The sequence below is a fragment of the Thalassophryne amazonica genome, chromosome 19 (genome assembly GCF_902500255.1).
Source record: "Thalassophryne amazonica chromosome 19, fThaAma1.1, whole genome shotgun sequence".
Classification (NCBI taxonomy): Eukaryota; Metazoa; Chordata; class Actinopteri; order Batrachoidiformes; family Batrachoididae; genus Thalassophryne; species Thalassophryne amazonica.
Genome location: NC_047121.1, coordinates 9,186,855 through 9,199,200, shown reverse-complemented (window position 1 = coordinate 9,199,200; position 12,346 = coordinate 9,186,855). Strand labels below are relative to the sequence as shown.

At 39.9% G+C, this 12,346-nt stretch overlaps 1 protein-coding gene across 4 annotated transcripts in view; it reads left to right on the top strand.

The window, feature by feature from the left end:
- The window catches only part of wdr35 (WD repeat domain 35), a 64,809-nt gene that overhangs the window by 20,195 nt on the left and 32,268 nt on the right, over positions 1-12,346 (top strand). For 2 of the 4 annotated variants that reach the window (XM_034195443.1, XM_034195441.1), the window contains exons 7-13: positions 3,144-3,309; positions 3,421-3,566; positions 7,526-7,651; positions 10,304-10,489; positions 10,646-10,681; positions 10,784-10,844; positions 11,982-12,126. In XM_034195443.1, coding sequence (XP_034051334.1) covers positions 3,144-3,309; positions 3,421-3,566; positions 7,526-7,651; positions 10,304-10,489; positions 10,646-10,681; positions 10,784-10,844; positions 11,982-12,126 — 866 coding nt within the window. The remainder of the gene's footprint in view (positions 1-3,143; positions 3,310-3,420; positions 3,567-7,525; positions 7,652-10,303; positions 10,490-10,645; positions 10,682-10,783; positions 10,845-11,981; positions 12,127-12,346) is intronic. The other 2 variants (XM_034195442.1, XM_034195444.1) reach the window with 2 other exon arrangements.

Sequence of the window (12,346 nt, the reverse complement as noted above, 5' to 3'; positions counted from 1 at the left end):
GATAGATAAAGCTGGGTATCATCTGCGTAACAATGAAAATTTAAGCAATACCGTCTAATAATACTGCATGTATAAAGTGAATAAAATTGGTCCTAGCACAGAACCTTGTGGAACTCCATAATTAACTTTAGTCTGTGAAGAAGATTCCCCATTTACATGAACAAATTGTAATCTATTAGACAAATATGATTCAAACCACCGCAGCGCAGTGCCTTTAATACCTATGGCATGCTCTAATCTCTGTAATAAAATTTTATGGTCAACAGTATCAAAAGCAGCACTGAGGTCTAACAGAACAAGCACAGAGATGAGTCCACTGTCCGAGGCCATAAGAAGATCATTTGTAACCTTCACTAATGCTGTTTCTGTACTATGATGAATTCTAAAACCTGACTGAAACTCTTCAAATAGACCATTCCTCTGCAGATGATCAGTTAGCTGTTTTACAACTACCCTTTCAAGAATTTTTGAGAGAAAAGGAAGGTTGGAGATTGGCCTATAATTAGCTAAGATAGCTGGGTCAAGTGATGGCTTTTTAAGTAATGGTTTAATTACTGCCACCTTAAAAGCCTGTGGTACATAGCCAACTAACAAAGATAGATTGATCATATTTAAGATCGAAGCATTAAATAATGGTAGGGCTTCCTTGAGCAGCCTGGTAGGAATGGGGTCTAATAAACATGTTGATGGTTTGGATGAAGTAACTAATGAAAATAACTCAGACAGAACAATCGGAGAGAAAGAGTCTAACCAAATACCGGCATCACTGAAAGCAGCCAAAGATAACGATACGTCTTTGGGATGGTTATGAGTAATTTTTTCTCTAATAGTTAAAATTTTGTTAGCAAAGAAAGTCATGAAGTCATTACTAGTTAAAGTTAATGGAATACTCAGCTCAATAGAGCTCTGACTCTTTGTCAGCCTGGCTACAGTGCTGAAAAGAAACCTGGGGTTGTTCTTATTTTCTTCAATTAGTGATGAGTAGAAAGATGTCCTAGCTTTACGGAGGGCTTTTTTATAGAGCAACAGACTCTTTTTCCAGGCTAAGTGAAGATCTTCTAAATTAGTGAGACGCCATTTCCTCTCCAACTTACGGGTTATCTGCTTTAAGCTACGAGTTTGTGAGTTATACCAAGGAGTCAGACACTTCTGATTTAAAGCTCTCTTTTTCAGAGGAGCTACAGCATCCAAAGTTGTCTTCAATGAGGATGTAAAACTATTGACGAGATACTCTATCTCCCTTACAGAGTTTAGGTAGCTACTCTGCACTGTGTTGGTATATGGCATTAGAGAACATAAAGAAGGAATCATATCCTTAAACCTAGTTACAGCGCTTTCTGAAAGACTTCTAGTGTAATGAAACTTATTCCCCACTGCTGGGTAGTCCATCAGAGTAAATGTAAATGTTATTAAGAAATGATCAGACAGAAGGGAGTTTTCAGGGAATACTGTTAAGTCTTCTATTTCCATACCATAAGTCAGAACAAGATCTAAGATATGATTAAAGTGGTGGGTGGACTCATTTACTTTTTGAGCAAAGCCAATAGAGTCTAATAATAGATTAAATGCAGTGCTGAGGCTGTCATTCTCAGCATCTGTGTGGATGTTAAAATCGCCCACTATAATTATCTTATCTGAGCTAAGCACTAAGTCAGACAAAAGGTCTGAAAATTCACAGAGAAACTCACAGTAACGACCAGGTGGACGATAGATAATAACAAATAAAACTGGTTTTTGGGACTTCCAATTTGGATGGACAAGACTAAGAGACAAGCTTTCAAATGAATTAAAGCTCTGTCTGGGTTTTTGATTAATTAATAAGCTGGAATGGAAGATTGCTGCTAATCCTCCGCCCCGGCCCGTGCTACGAGCATTCTGACAGTTAGTGTGACTCGGGGGTGTTGACTCATTTAAACTAACATATTCATCCTGCTGTAACCAGGTTTCTGTAAGGCAGAATAAATCAATATGTTGATCAATTATTATATCATTTACTAACAGGGACTTAGAAGAGAGACCCCTAATGTTTAACAGACCACATTTAACTGTTTTAGTCTGTGGTGCAGTTGAAGGTGCTATATTATTTTTTCTTTTTGAATTTTTATGCTTAAATAGATTTTTGCTGGTTATTGGTAGTCTGGGAGCAGGCACCGTCTCTATGGGGATGGGGTAATGAGGGGATGGCAGGGGGAGAGAAGCTGCAGAGAGGTGTGTAAGACTACCAGGTGGTTATCAGTCGACAGCTCTGCCCCTCTCTTCACTCGAGTGTCCGAGATACGTGGCCGACGTTCAGATGATACGACTACAAAGTCGATCATCGACCTCCGGCTCAGGGTGTCCTGGTGCCACGTGCACTTATGGACACCCTTGTGCTTGAACATGGTGTTCGTGATGAACAAACTGTGACTAGCACAGAAGTCCAACAACTGAACACCACTCGGGTTCAGATCGGCGAGGCCGTGCTTCCCGATCACCCCCCTCCAGGTCTCACTGTCGCCGCCCACGTGGGCGTTGAAATCCCTCAGGAGAACAATGGAGTCCCCAGTCGGAGCGCTATCTAGTACCCCTCCCAGGGTCTCCAGGAAGGTCGGGTACTCTGCATTGCTGCTCGGCCCATAGGCCGAAACAACGGTGAGAGACCTGTCCCCGACCCGAAGGCGTAGGGACGTCACCCTCTCGTTCACCGGAGTGAACTCCAACACTTGATGACTGAGCTGGGGAGCAATAAGCAATGCGACCCCAGCTCCCCGCCTCTCCCCGTGGGCGACGCCAGAAAAATGAAGCGTCCAGCCCCTCTCCGGGAGTTGGGTACCAGAGCCCAAACTGTGCCTGGAGGTGAGCCCGACTATCTCTAGTCGGTATCTCTCAACCTCCCACACAAGCTCAGGCTCCTTCCCCCCTAGCGACTGCCACAATTTTTTTCCTGATTTCTTATAGTGTTTCTTAAAGCCAGAAAATTGCCATTTGAAATGACTTTAGTTTTGGGTCATGTCTGTGATCTGCTTTTTTTCTACAAAATTAAACAACTGAATGAACATCCTCCGAGGCCGGTGATTCCATAATTTTTGCCAGGGGTTGTATATATTGAGTTGTTTTTTTGTTGTGTTTTTTTTTTTTTTGTCAAAGTCCAATTTATGTTTCAGATGAAAATGACCATCAGCTGTCTTTCAAATATGACTGGAGCCATCAGCATAGCAGGTATTCATTGGTACGCAGGCGCTGGGGGTTATGTGGAGCCAGAATGTCCATGCCTCGCTGTCTGTTTTGACAATGGAAGATGCCAGATCATGCGCTATGAAAATGATGAAAGTAAGCTCATACACCTTTTAAACCCCTCCATATATTATACTGTATCTTTGAGTCAAGTGAAACGTTGACTGACGTGCCAAGTTTCAACCTGTGCTGCCTCTATTTTTGCAGACCCAGTCTATATTGATGCACAGATGACTGTAGTTAGTATCCAGTGGAACCCCTGTGGCAGTGTGCTGGCACTGGCAGGTTTCCCCAGAGTGTCAAATTTGGAGAAAGACTTCAACGTAGTGCAGTTCTACACACCATTTGGGGAGGTGAGAGTGAAGATTTTGTTGACTTCCACAGTATTTTTAGAAATGGTAATTTGTTGTAGATATAGTAGGGCTGAAACTAATGATTATTTTCAGAGTTGATTGATTATTCCTGAACAAGATCCCGAGATACTTAAACTCCTGCACTGGGGACATTCCGACCTTTTCCGACAGAGGACCACGGTCTCAGATTTAGAGGTGCTGATTCTTATTCCAGTCGCTTCACATTCAGCTTCAAACCTGCCCAATTTGTATTGTTGGCCACTCTCTAATGAAGCCAACAGAACCACATCATCTGTAGTCCACTGGACCAGCGACAGTCTGTGCCATGAAATTTGGTACACGTTGTCATGATATTCCGCAACAGTTGTGTGAGCGAGAGAGAGAGAGAGGTCATAATAATTTTGTATTTTAGTAATTTGTGTATGGCTTTGTTGCCATTTTAAAGTATTTCTGTTTTTTTGTTTGTTTTTTTATCATTGTTGTTTGTTTTTCTCTCTTGTCATAGGGACCACAGTGGAAATAAGTCTGTGCTTTTTCGTGTCATCCTCAGCAAGTATGTATGTATATTGTCATTGTTATTTCATATCATGTATTTTGCCAAATCAATCAATCAGTCAAAGAGAGAAAGAGAGAGACTTGCTCGAATTAGATCCGCACGCTTCGTGCGTAAAAGCTGGGTGGATTCGCGAGTAAATCTGTGGATCAGTGCAAGAACTGTCTGTGCCGCGTAAATCCCCGCGTCATTGTCCCACCGGCAGCAGCCTCCGGTGTGCGCGCTGTTCTGTCACCGCCATCAGCAGCAGAAGCAGCAGCAGCGCTGGCATTTTTATAATTACTGAGCCAATATCACCCGAGCGCTTTGAATAATTCACCAACATACCAAAAGTCATGCTGAATGATGTGGCGTTCTGCATCCTGCTGCACAAAAGCATCTCGAGCCAATACAGGATGGACCAAACCATCTTCCTTGGTCCTGTGCACAGTGGCCATGAAAAGTCCTGGCGCTGTCGAGAAGGCTTGCAAGAAAATAAATGTGACACTTTTCATGCGCTCACAGCGATAAAACGCCAGAACCAAACCCAGTGCGCATCCACAGGAAGCCTACTTTTTAGACCTCTGTGCGCTGGCCGCCTGTGCGTCATGGGTTAGCGTTCGATGCGTGACTGTTTCTGGTAGGGATGTGAATCTTACAACAACTCACGATTCAATTCGATGCCGATTCTTGGGGTGACGATTCGATTCAGAATTGATTTTCGATTCAAACCAATTCTCAGTTCACAGTCAATACTCTTTGTAACAAAGAGTGCCAATTGCAGGATTACCTACATTCCTCTAAGCTTGAAAGAGCTCTGAGAAATAGTAACATTACTTAAAAAATGTTTATGTTTCAGAAAATGCAGCTTTACAAGGTTAATCAAGTGATTCTAAAGATGTAAATTTATTTATCCGCTTTGCTCCTTCAGAGTTGGCTGACAGTTTAGTGAAGTGATGGAGTCTGCGCTGGTCAGTAGTCAGCAGAGACCGCTGCTTCGCTTCTTTTAGCTCCGGGTGATGGCGTAGCATGTGGGCTCGAGGACTTGAAGTGTTCCCAAAGTACTTTTATTTTGCAGATTTTGCACATTCTATAAGTCATATCAAGCTCCTTCTTACGCAACAAATAATAAAATCCAAAATGCGCCCAAACATTTGCCTTCAGCGAAGACGGTGCTGGTTGAATTAGCTCTTTGTCCGCCATGCTAAGCTGCAGCTCATGAATGTTTGAAGCATGCCGGACCCTCCCCTAGCGGGGATGCTGCCGTACGGAGGCCATTGCCTGACAAACAGTACATGCAGCGAGTAAGCAAGAAAATGTTTAAAAAATGCTTTTTAAAAATTGATTCTTGGACACTTTGGATGGATTCAGAATCTTAATAAATAAGAATCGCGATTCGGACATGAATCGATTTTTTTTCCGGCACCCCTAGTTTCCAGTGATGGTGTTGCTTGCAGCGTCCTGCGAGCTTCCCTCGCTGCCTTGCCCTATGAGAGTGCAGCGAGCACCCCTGGGTGCCACTTGCAAAAAAAAAAGCACCTTTCTTTGGCCTACTTTGGGCTCCGACCTCAAATCAGACAACACAGCAAATTTTGAAGAGCAGGGATAACATTTGGTCACAGTCCAAATAGAGTTAAATGAACTCTATCACAGTGTAAAATCAACTCATATTGGAGTAGAAACACTTGATTTGCCAAGATGGTGGAGCTGAGTTCACTCTATAATTGAGTGTATTTTACACTATTTAGAGTGGGACCAAATGTTATCCCGGCATAGTATATTTTACTCAGCAAAATTTACTGTGCACCCCATGAATTTAAGCAGCATATTAAATAAATAAATGCCGCCAATTTTATTACGTTCTTGGCGGACGTAATGAGAGTGAGTGAGTGTGTGTACGTGTGTGTGAGACAGAGAGAAAAAAACAAAACAAGTCATAGTTAAACATCATGTTTTACTTCTTGCTCTGATGACCAGTAACGATATGTGCTTTGATTGTCAGTATATATTGTTGCTTGGGACGATATGTACCGGCGACATTATGTGCTGGTGTGTTTGAACATCGTGGCGGCAGTATATGCCTTAACACACCCAAGGGCTCAAGATGGCACCTTTAAATGTTCGCATTTAAGAAGCTGAAATAAAAGAATTTGGATTTTTTTAATGACTTTAAACTATTATTTTACTTGCCCAAAGGTGCCGTGGATTCATGTATTTTATTTCCTCTGCTTTAATGATTTCGATATCCTGACAAAACAGCATTTTGGTTCCCTGAGAAAAAGAAATAATGTAACCGCTTCCTGTTGGAATAAACAGGCGGTATCCCTGCCAAAGACATCATTCTTGTCTAAGAGGGTCGGAAGAATGACCACATCACATCTCTATCCATTGAAGCCTGGACACACACAGTCTGAAATAGCTTTATGACCTGCTGCGACTCATGATATACACATTAGCATGTGTCATTTAAAAAGACAATTAGCAAGGCTTCAGCTTCATCGACGGCTCAGTCAAAGTGAAACTGACATCAGACAAACACTCCATAAAAACAAACAACACTAGTTTCTGTCCTCAGGAAAGTAGACAAGGAGCTACAACCTGTGAACTGTCCACCTTACAGGACAAACAACGTAGATCTGAATGTGCGGGGACTGTTTACAAAGTGTAAAAGTGACATTAGAGGAATATTCACTGGCTTTATTGTAAAAGCTGTTGTGTTGCAAAATTTGCTTCGTACATCAAAGTTCTCCTGTTGATTATACGGCCACACTTAGTTTTGAAAAATGTAAGTTTTCCCAATTTCAGATATATATATTTTTTACCTGCTAAATCTTCACTGATCCAAGGTGTCGTGTCACAAAATTCACTTCACCCATCAATGATCATCTGCCTGTTAAACTACAGGACTTAGATTGGAGGAAAATAAAGTCATTTTGGAGATTAAAAGGTGGAAAAGACACTACAACTTGTAAGTTATTGAATATTTTAGCAATGAAGAATAATCTTCAGAATTATGCAAAGTGACATTTTTTTCCTAATTCAGTGCTGTATTTTAAAAGGCAGGAGATGTTTGATGTGTCTGAATATTTTATCAATTAAAAAATATCTTAAATGATGTACTTTCCAAACTCAGTGTTGTGTGGCAGTACAACCAGCAGGAGCACTTTGATGCTTGAAGTGAACCTGGTGACACTACACCTTATAACAGTGAATATTTTCTTGTGTGTTTTCGTTTTTGCACTTTACAGACAGTCCCTGTTCATTCGTCTCACAGCTGCCTGCACATTCAGACCAATATTATTTGTCCTGCTAGGACTCAGCACAGTTAGTTTTGATGAAAATGAGCTTGTAGCTCATTGTCTGCTTTTCTAAGGATAGAAACTAATGTTTGTTTTTCTTATTTCTTTCTCTTGTGGTGTTTAATCAGCATCTGAGAACTTTGAAAGTGCCTGGGAAGCAGTTGACAGGAGTCACCTGGGAGGGAGGGGGTCTGCGTATTGGCCTGGCTGTGGAATCTTACATCTTCTTTGCCAACATAAGACCTGATTACAAGGTAAATGCCAGCACAATTTCTGTAAATTAAAAATGACTTGGAGAAATCAAAATGAATGAGGTTATTTGAATGAGTATTGACATATAGCATTTTGACTTATTTTGATCTTAAATTGACTTCATGAGGGCAGAATTGATTAAAAACAAGGTCAAGTTTCCCAAAAATGTATCCACAGGTTACAGTCGTCTTAGCCTCTACATTTCTATTGAGACTGAAATCATCTTATCTTCAAGCTGATTCCAAATTATACATAACAGTCAACGGTACACAACCCTATATCGCAATCAAAACAATCCGTTGCATCGCTTGTGGGTACACTCTTATCCCGATGAGGGTTACGAGGGACTGAATTCATAGCATATGCAAAATTATATAACGGCTGAGTGGATCCTTGTCATTTGATTGGTGCTTTGTCACGTGACATGGATTCTTTGTCCCATTTGTGCTGCGTTGCATTTCGCATGCAATTTGGTTCCATTTACCGTGCAAATTTGGTTTCACACATTTTGTACCATTACACACTGCAACCACCGCCCACTAGTGGGGACACTGTTTAGCTAAACATGGTGGAGTTTGATTTGCTGATGGACGACTGTTTGAAGGAGCTAATTGATGGTGCTAATTCTTGTAACACAAAAAAGCTTTTCATGCCTCCAGGCGGGTTACAGCGTCTGGAGGCATGAAAAGCTTTTAGGATGAAGAGCTGGTCTAATTTCTGATGTAATTTTTTGTTGGACTGAGGAAGAACACAGTGTTTTTTGGGGGGAGAACACAAAGTCTCTGCACGGCATCACGGACTACATCGTCAGAATTATTTTTGAACTATCTGTTTTTCCAAGTTGAGTGAGAACAATTTTGGACTACTATTTAAAGTTTGTTTTGGATTATTGACGTTAAAACACCAGTGACACACAGCAAAATGTAAGTCCCTTTCTGTTGTTTATAAATTAATAAAACATCAAATTACAAGGATCTATTTTAGCTGTTATATAAAGCAAATAATGAATGTTTTTCATTCTTTCAATGGAAGAAATATTTAATTTGGTGAAAGCTGTAATGTTTTACAGCTTTCACCTCATGAAATATTCATACAATTGACCTCATAAACAATTATTTGTATACTGATGAACCTTATTTTGTGTCCAGTTTTCAATTTTCAGTTTCCCTGTTCAGCTTTGTGGCTTCACTTGGCTTCGCCAGCAAAGAAAAGAAAAGAGTTTTCATTCACTTTGCTTCATGTATTTAATCTGCCATTAAATCATTTTCTTGTAGATGTTACTGGCCATTAAGTCATTTTCACACGAAGAAGTAACTTAATGGTCATGGAAATGATTAAACTATGATTCTGTTTTGTGAACCAGTGGACTTTTGCTCTGTTTGCACGTTCATTTAAGCCTTTACATCATTAATTAAACACAGCCACAGATTTTTAAATATAAAGCTGTAAAAATCTTTGATTCATGAAGATTTTCTTCCAGATTTTAACTTTGATGAAGCAGATTTGAAAATGAAAATAATCCATGTTAAAATCTGGCACAAAACAGATGATTATTAAATGGGTGATGTAGTGCAAAACTAGTAATAACGTGATATAATACCATCACCATCCAAAAAGTGAGAAATACTGAGATATTAATTTGAGGTCATATCGCTCGCCTCTAACAAACAGGTGGAAGCAGCAGGAATTCAGTGCTGCTGCTCATGTGTGCTACATTTTTTAAAGCTACATTAACACGCTCCTTCACTTTAAAGACACAGCGTCTATTTTATTGACACAGATCATCAACAGTGCACTCAGTCTCACTCTGTTTCATAGCGCGGTGCCAATGCAGCAGTAACAGTCAGCAGTGCAAGCTTTAAAGACACAGTTGCACTTTCTTTTGCTTCAAATACACGGTCTGTGTCTGACATATGGCACATGTGATACACCCTTCCTACCTGTCAGTCATATAGTACTTTCCACGTAAAAAAAAAAAAAAAAAGAGCTTTTCTTCTGGACACGTCAGAATCCGACTCAACAAGGCAAGGAGTTGGAATCCCCTCACCTTCATCACCTGAGTCCACTTTTGAAGACATTTTAACAAAATGTATTTGCTAATAATAATAATAAAATAATATTTTTGTATATATTGAACACCTAAAATCTTTTTCAACCAGTATTACTCTGTGTCCTAGTTTTACTACTGCAGTTCTGCATTATGTGGAATTCATGAGCCATGTAAAAAAAAAATCTCCTTAATTTAAAAAAAAAAATAGTAAAATGTCAAGGAACAGCTTGGATTGAAAGGCATGGCAGAGCTGTTAAATTGTCAAACATGTACAGCGGATTGACTTTAATGTGGTTGCAATTTGCTCTGTGCAAGTACAGTATCTAGGAAAATAAGTATTACATTGGGACTCAGTATCAACACATACTCTGTATTAAATGACTTGGAACAAGATTGGAGATTTAAAAAAAAAAAGCCTGATTGGGACATCCCTAATTATTAATGGTATGAGCCAGCTGTGACTATTGCTAGAGTGATATGTACAGATACATTTTCAAAGCCTGCTTATTTCAGTTAAGGGTCACGGGGTACTGGAGCCTATCACAGCGGTCATTGTGCAAAAAAATGTTTTTTTTTATTTATTTTTTTTTATGCCTCTTAACAGTGGGGCTACTGCTGCAGCACAGTTGTGTATGCCTATACAAAGCCAGAGCGACAAGAGTACTGTGTGGTGTTCTGGGATACCAAGAACAATGAGAAGTTTGTCAAGTATGTCAAGAGCCTGATGTGCATCGCCACCTCAGGAGACTTCTGTATCCTGGCCACAAAGTCAGATGACGCTCAGTCTCAGGTATATTAAGAGGGAAGCAAAAATAAAAACAGAATTAGTGTAATTATTTGTTGTAGAAGATGATGTTGATGTCACTTTTGTTATGTGCTGTGCGAGTCAAACATCATAAAAGTTGTAATTTTAAGGATCCTCTTTTTCTAATTTATTGCAACAAAGGAGGATGCTGAGTTAGAGTCTGGGAGTTATGCAAGGGTAACGTACACGTGAAACTCACACCCTCAAAATGACTGTTTTTGTCGTCTGATGGTGTCATCAATTCATTAAAATAATTTGGAACTATTTTGTGTTTTGCAGTATGTCCTGTTTTTGTGTAATTCTATTGGGACGCCATTGGATTCAAAATATATTGACATCGGTGAGTTCATGGACATCTAGTTTTGAACTGATGCGCCGTTATAAATCCACTAAACGTCTTTCGGCACAGCAGACAGTTAACAAAGAGCCAGTTTACCTTATAGTGCATGTTATAGTCCATCAGGCGAGTCGAGAGGTCACTCCCTGACTGCAGTTACATGTGAAGAGGTAGCTGACATTCTTCCTCCAGATTTACAGCTTTCATGAGACCTCCACATCCTACAGCAAATATCTCCAACGCACAGATCTTCTTTATGTCTCACAGACAGACACCGTGTTGTTTCTGTTTGACAAACGTTGCTGAATGTTTGCTGAGGAGCTCTTGTGAATGCAGTTCAAAGACTGCAGATACGAAAGCCTGAAAGACACAAATTGACTCAAAGCTACAGTTTACTAAGGTGTAATTTTGGAGACTAGTGTGGTGCAAAGGTTTTATTACCGCCGGGAATGTGGATGCACACAACAGGAAGTGCACGATATCTGGGATTATCTGAAGGTCAGGTATATGTTTTACGGTGTTGCTTTATCTCATGTCCTGTTGGTAACTATTTTGCCAGTCAGTCTCATCAATGTGTAAACTGTATTTAAACTGCCTGAGAACTGTCATGTCGTAAATAAGGCTGCAGCTAATATCTTCAAAATTGATTGATCATCAATATTGATATATTTCCTATTATTTATAAATTTTGTAGAAATGGCAACAAAAGTGTCCATGTTTCTCAGAACACATCTTTAAGGAGTCATTGAAAGCATTAAAAAAAAAAAAAGTTAAACTATGACCATATTGTAATGCATCAATGTTACACAGGAGCATTATTTTCAAATGAAAGAATTTGGTGTTCAGCAAGTAGTTTTCCAAAAATATGTCTTGAAAAAGCGATGTACTCTTATAATCAGGGTCACTTTATATTCGGGTTATGGCATAAATAATTAATAATAATACATGGCATTAAGCCACTTAGAACAACCTAAAAAATGAGAAACATTTTAAAATATTATTGATTTGTAATCTTTGACCCGTGCTTTCCAGGCAGGAACATTGTTTACTTGTTTGTGATTTATTTAGCTGCTGCAAAATTACACTGTTTAATTTGATCTTCATCTTTGTAATTAAGTCTGTCACTGTGTCTGTGGTCAGATCCACTGTTTGTCACCATGACGAAGACGCATGTGATTGCTGCATCCAGAGAAGCTTTCTATATCTGGCAGTACAGAGTAGCGAAGAAATTAACAGCCGTGGAAATCAACCAAGTGACCAGAATGAAGAAGGAGGGAAGAGAGAGGTGAGGCTTTGTGGAACCCGTCCAAACAGTAGTCAAGCTGAGCTGAAGCTGCACTGCTGATCAGTGGTGCTGTTATTTAATCGTGTTTAACACAGCCAGCCAGGGGACAGTCCAACGGCTGCATCAGAATTTACAGTACATATCGAAAAGATTGTGGAACGTTTCAGGGAGGTAACAAAACCACAAGTATGTATTCTGGGATCCAGTGGAAGAAATGCTG